The 5,144-nt window shown below is 49.3% G+C and overlaps 1 protein-coding gene across 3 annotated transcripts in view; it reads left to right on the plus strand.

Annotated features, from left to right (window-relative positions):
• Positions 1-3: 3 nt before the first annotated feature.
• Positions 4-5,144, plus strand: part of RITA1 (RBPJ interacting and tubulin associated 1) — an 8,053-nt gene continuing 2,912 nt past the window's right edge. Inside the window, exons 1-3 of one of the 3 annotated variants that reach the window (XM_011997915.1) lie at positions 4-144; positions 307-438; positions 810-1,175. In XM_011997915.1, the coding sequence (XP_011853305.1) occupies positions 874-1,175 (302 nt within the window). In that variant the 5' untranslated portion in view covers positions 4-144; positions 307-438; positions 810-873. The remainder of the gene's footprint in view (positions 145-306; positions 439-809; positions 1,176-5,144) is intronic. The other 2 variants (XM_011997916.1, XM_011997914.1) reach the window with 2 other exon arrangements.

The raw sequence follows: 5,144 nt of genomic DNA on the forward strand, positions 1-5,144 counted from the left end.
CCGGGCATTCCGGGCTGCAGATTGACGCGGATCCCGGATGCACCGCGCTTCCCCGCGCCCTCGCCGGGGGGTCCAGATCTGGTGGGAAGACGACGCGGGGAGGGGTCCCTGAGGACCCCGATGACTACGAACCAAGATGCTTAGGTAGGAGAAAGCTCAAAAATGCAGGGACCTCGGGCATTTTTTAATCGGGTCATTGATTTGGGAGTCGCAGAATGTGGGGCAGTGGGGGCGGCGGTGATCTCCCGAGAGCAGTGTAGCCAAGTACACAAGCTCTGGACTCAGATTTCACTTCCACCGTTTTAGCTTTATAGGTGTGACCTACACATGTGACTTCACCTCAGTTTTGTGATCCGTAAAATGGACAAATTCGAAGCTACTTCACAGTGCTGTTGAGAGGATTAAATGAAACAGTGCTTGTAAAGCTCTTTGCAGGAGGTAGGCATGGAATCCACGCTGGCTGTCATTGCCCCCGCACCCATCAGTACACACAGGATATAGGAATGTGCCTGTCTCCCCTACCACCATAGTGCGTTTTCTGGTTGGTGCCTAAATGGGCACAGGTGTCATCTCTCCTTCACCCCCAGAGTCATTCTATAAATAATTGCCAGTAGCACCCCTTTCTCCACCATTTTGACAACTAAAAAAAAAGCCAAAAAAATTTCCAAAATGCCCCCTGAAGTTGACAGCTCCCCTTTGAGATATTGGTTGAGAGAGAACTAAACCCTTGGGATGAGAACTTCAGAGACTACCAGTATTCCTCCATTAGCACTGCTGTGGCTCAGGGGTGCTACTCTGACCTCTCACAGGGAGCCTCGGAAACAGGGCCTGGCCGGCAGAGCACACCTGCTGTCACCAGGGACCACAGGCAGCATGAAGAACCCTGTGGGACTCGCCGTCAGTGGGATGCAGACCCTCCGCCTTCAGCACCGCTGCCGGGGTAGCTACCGGGTCCAGGCCAGAACGTCATATGTGGATGAGACTCTGTTTGGCAGCCCAGCAAGCACCCGGCCTACCCCACCAGACTTTGACCCGCCCTGGGTGGAGAAGGCTAACAGAACCAGAGACGTGGGCAAGGAGGCATCGAAGGCCTTAGGGGCAAAGGGGAGCTGTGAGACCACCCCCTCAAGGGGCAGCACACTGACCCTCACTCCAAGGAAGAAGAACAAATACAGGTAATGGGGTAGGGAGGTACAAATCCTGTACTCAGTGCAGCCACCTGGATTCCAGTTACAGCCCTGATGTTCACCTACTCTGTGACCTTGGGCAAGCATCTTGACCTCTCTGAGCCACAGTTTACTCATGTGGAAAATAGGACCAATGATTCCTACCTAGGGGAATTGTTGATGGATTAAATGAGAGAGGGGTCTGCAGCACTTCGCACAGTAACCTAATACTTAGCTGTCAATAAATGGTAGTGTTGATGGTTGTGATGGTGGACTCCCTATCCCCAAATGTCACAAACTGGGCATCTGAGGCCCAGAGGAGTCAACTGATGCATAAGATCACAGAGAAATTTGCATAAGGTTATTAATATTAATATGATCGATCCTTGAAATGGCATAGATGTGGTGTTTCTGAAGTCATTCTGAAAATGGGTTTTGGCTCGGTGGGGTAGCTCATGCCTGTAATTCCAGCACTTTTAGAGGTTGAGGTGGGATCACTTGAGCTCAGGAGTTTGAGACCAGCCTGGGCAGTGTGGTGAAACTGTTGTCTTTACAAAAAATACAAAAATTTGCCAAGTGTAGTGGTGTGCGCCTGTACTCCCAGCTACCTGGGAGGCTGAGGTAGGAGGATCGCCTGAGCCCAGGAGGCAGAGATTGTAGTGAGCCCAGATCACGCCACTGTACTCCAGCCTGAGTGACAGAGTGAGACCCTGTCTCAAAAAAAAAACGAAAAAAAAAATTGAAAGTGGGTCTTGCTGCATTTTTATGAACAAGTTAGAAAAATAGGAACTAATGCAAATTGTCATTGTTGTTAATTAATTAGATTAGAATTAGATTATTTGGACTGTTTCAGATTAATATCAGCCTGGAGGGAGGTGTCTAGTGGTGAGCCACAGGACTCTGTCCTGTTTATTGTTTACAGTGGTTTGGACAAAGACACAGAAGATGGCCGGGCGTGGTGGTTCATGCCTGTAATCCCAGTACTTTGGGAGGCTAAGGTGGGCAGATCACGAGGTCAGCAGATCGAGACCATCCTGGCTAACACGGTGAAACCCTGTCTCTACTGAAAATGCAAAAAAATTAGCTGGGCGTGGTGGCTGGCGCCTGTAGTCCCAGCTACTTGGGAGGCTGAGGCAGGAGAATGGCGTGAACCCGGGAGCTGGAGCTCACAGTGAGTGGAGATCGCGCCACTGCACTCCAGCCTGGGCGACAGAGCGAGACTCCATCTCAAAAAAAAAAAAAAAAGAAACAAGACAGAAGATTAGCACAGTAGTTGGCTAGGGCCACCATGACAAAATACCACAGACTGGGTGGCTTAAACAACACAAATTTTTTTTTTTTTTTTTGAGAAGAGTCTCGCTCTGTTGCCTAGGCTGGAGTGCAGTCGCACGGTCTTGGCTCACCGCAACCTCCACCTCCCGAGTTCAAGCAACTCTCCTGCCTCAGCCTCCCAAGACTACAGGCACACACCACCATGCCTGGCTAACTTTTTTTTTTTTTTGAGATGGAGTTTCGCTCTTGCTGCCCAGGCTGGAGTGCAATGGAGCTATCTCAGCTCACTGGAACCTCCGCCTCCCAGGTTCAAGCGATTCTCCTGCCTTACCCTCCCGAGTAGCTGGGATTATGCTGGCTATTTTTAGTAGAGATGGGGTTTCTCCATGTTGGTCAGTCTGGTCTTGAACTCCCTACCAGGTGATCCACCTGCCTCGGCCTTCCAAAGTGCTGGGATTACAGGTGTGAGCCACTGCGCCTGGCAATTTTTGCATTTTTAATAGAGATGGGGTTTCACTATGTTGGCCAGGCTGGTCTCAAACTCCTGACCTTGTGATCCGCCCGCCTTGGCCTCCCAAAGTGCCAAGATTACAGGCGTGAGCCACTGCACTTGGCCATAACACATATTTATTTTGTCACAGTCTGGAGGCTGGAAGCCCAAGATCAAGGTGTTGGCGGGTTTGGTTTCTCCTGAGGCCTCTCTCATTGGCTTGCAGTTGGCCACGTTCTCACAGTGTCATCATAGGGCCTTTTCTCATTTTTTTTTTTTTAATCCTTCAATTACATGCAAGGGCCTTTTCTGTATACACACACACCCCTGGTGTCTCTTCCTTTCATGAGGACACCAGTTCTATTGGATTAGGATCCCCCACCCTTATAACGTTATTTAGCCTTAGTTACCTTTTTTTTTTTTTTTGAGACAGAGTCTGGCTCTGTTGCTCAGGCTGGAGTGCAGTGGCGCCATCTCGGATCACTGCAGCCTTTGCCTCCCAGGTTCAAGGAATTCTCCTGCCTCAGCCTCCTGAGTAGCTGGGATTACAGGTGCACACCACCATACCCGGCTAACTTTTGTATTTTTAGTAGAGACGGGGTTTCACCGTGTTGGCCAGGCTGGTCTCAAACTCCTGAGCTCAAGTGGTTCGCCCACCTCTTGCTTTCCAAAGTGCTGGGATTATAGGCGTGAGCCACCGCATCTGGCCAGCCTTAATTACCTTTAATTAATCTGAATAAGGCCAAGTGTAGAGACATTTGGGGTTAGGGCTTCAACATATGAATTTGGGTGGGCACAATTCAGTCCATAAGAACTGGCCAACTAAATTTAAGGTTCATTCTGAGCCACAAGGACATATTTCAGATGACAGAAATGAAATGAGAATGGGAATGATGCCTATTATAAAAACAAGAATCCGTTTTTGCCAGTTCTGTAGACAAGGCAGGGTCAGGTGGAGATCAGCAGCACTGATACCTACAACATGGCTGAAAACACTGAGAAAACACTGAGGTAAAGATAGGCTGCATTAACGGAAGTATGGTGTCCATGAAAAGGGAGGTGCCAACTCCCTGCTCACCTGGAGGATGGAATTTTCTTCTGGATGCCAACAGGTAGAGGGTGTCAAGTGAGGGGTTGCATAAGAGGTAGAGAAGTTACTGAGCAAAAACCTTGGTACCAGACATATGCAGGCATTAGCCAATGTGGTTTGAGCAGCTAAACCAAGTGGCAAAAGGTTGCCCTTTCAAAGACTTGCAGTTTGGGGATAGAAACACTTTCAGTCCTGGCCAAAAACTATGGGCATGGAATCTTGCAGGTATGCCATGAATATCTGTTGAATTAAAAAAAAAAAAAAAAATAGGCCAGGCAGGCTGACTCAGGCCTGTAGTCCCAGCACTTTGGGAGGCTGAGGTGGGAGGATCGCTTGAGCCCAGGAGTTTGAGACCACCCTGGGCAACATAGTGAGATCCCTGTCTTTACAAAAAATAAAAATATTAGCAGGGCATGGTGGCGCATACCTGTAGTCCCAGCTACTCTGGAGGCTGAAGTGGGAGGATTACTTGAGCTCAGGAGTTCGCGCCTGCAGTAAGCTATGATTGCACCACTGCACTCCAGCCTGGGTGACGGAGTGAGACTCTGTCTCTTAAAAAAAAGAAAAGAAAAGAAAAAAAAAGGCCAGGTGCGCAGTGACTCTTGACTGTAATCCCAGCACTTTGGGAGGCCGAGGTGGGTGGATCACGAGGTCAGGAATTCAAGACCAGCCTGGTCAACATGGTGAAACCCCGTCTCTACTAAAAATACAAGAATTAGCCAGGCGTGGTGGCACACACCTGTAATCCTAACTACTCAGGAGGCTGAGGCAGGAGAATCACTTGAACCCAGGAGGCAGAGGTTGCAGTGAGGTGAGATCGCACCGCTGCACTCCAGCCTGGGTGACAGAGTGAGACTCCGTCTCCGGAAAAGAAAGAAAAAGAAAGAAAAGAAAATGGGCACAGTGGCTCACTCCTGTAATCCTAGCACTTTGGGACGTTAAGGCAGGGCGTTGCTTGAGATCAGGAATTCAAGACCAGCCTGAGCAACATAGTGAGATCTGATCTCTACTGAAAAAAAAAAAAAAAAAAATTAGCTGGGCTTGGTGGCACCATGCCTGTAGTCCCAGCTATTAGGGAGGCTAAGGTGAGAGGATTGCTTGGGCCCAGGAATTTGAGACTGCCGTG

The sequence above is a fragment of the Mandrillus leucophaeus genome, unplaced genomic scaffold (genome assembly GCF_000951045.1).
Source record: "Mandrillus leucophaeus isolate KB7577 unplaced genomic scaffold, Mleu.le_1.0 Scaffold55, whole genome shotgun sequence".
Classification (NCBI taxonomy): Eukaryota; Metazoa; Chordata; class Mammalia; order Primates; family Cercopithecidae; genus Mandrillus; species Mandrillus leucophaeus.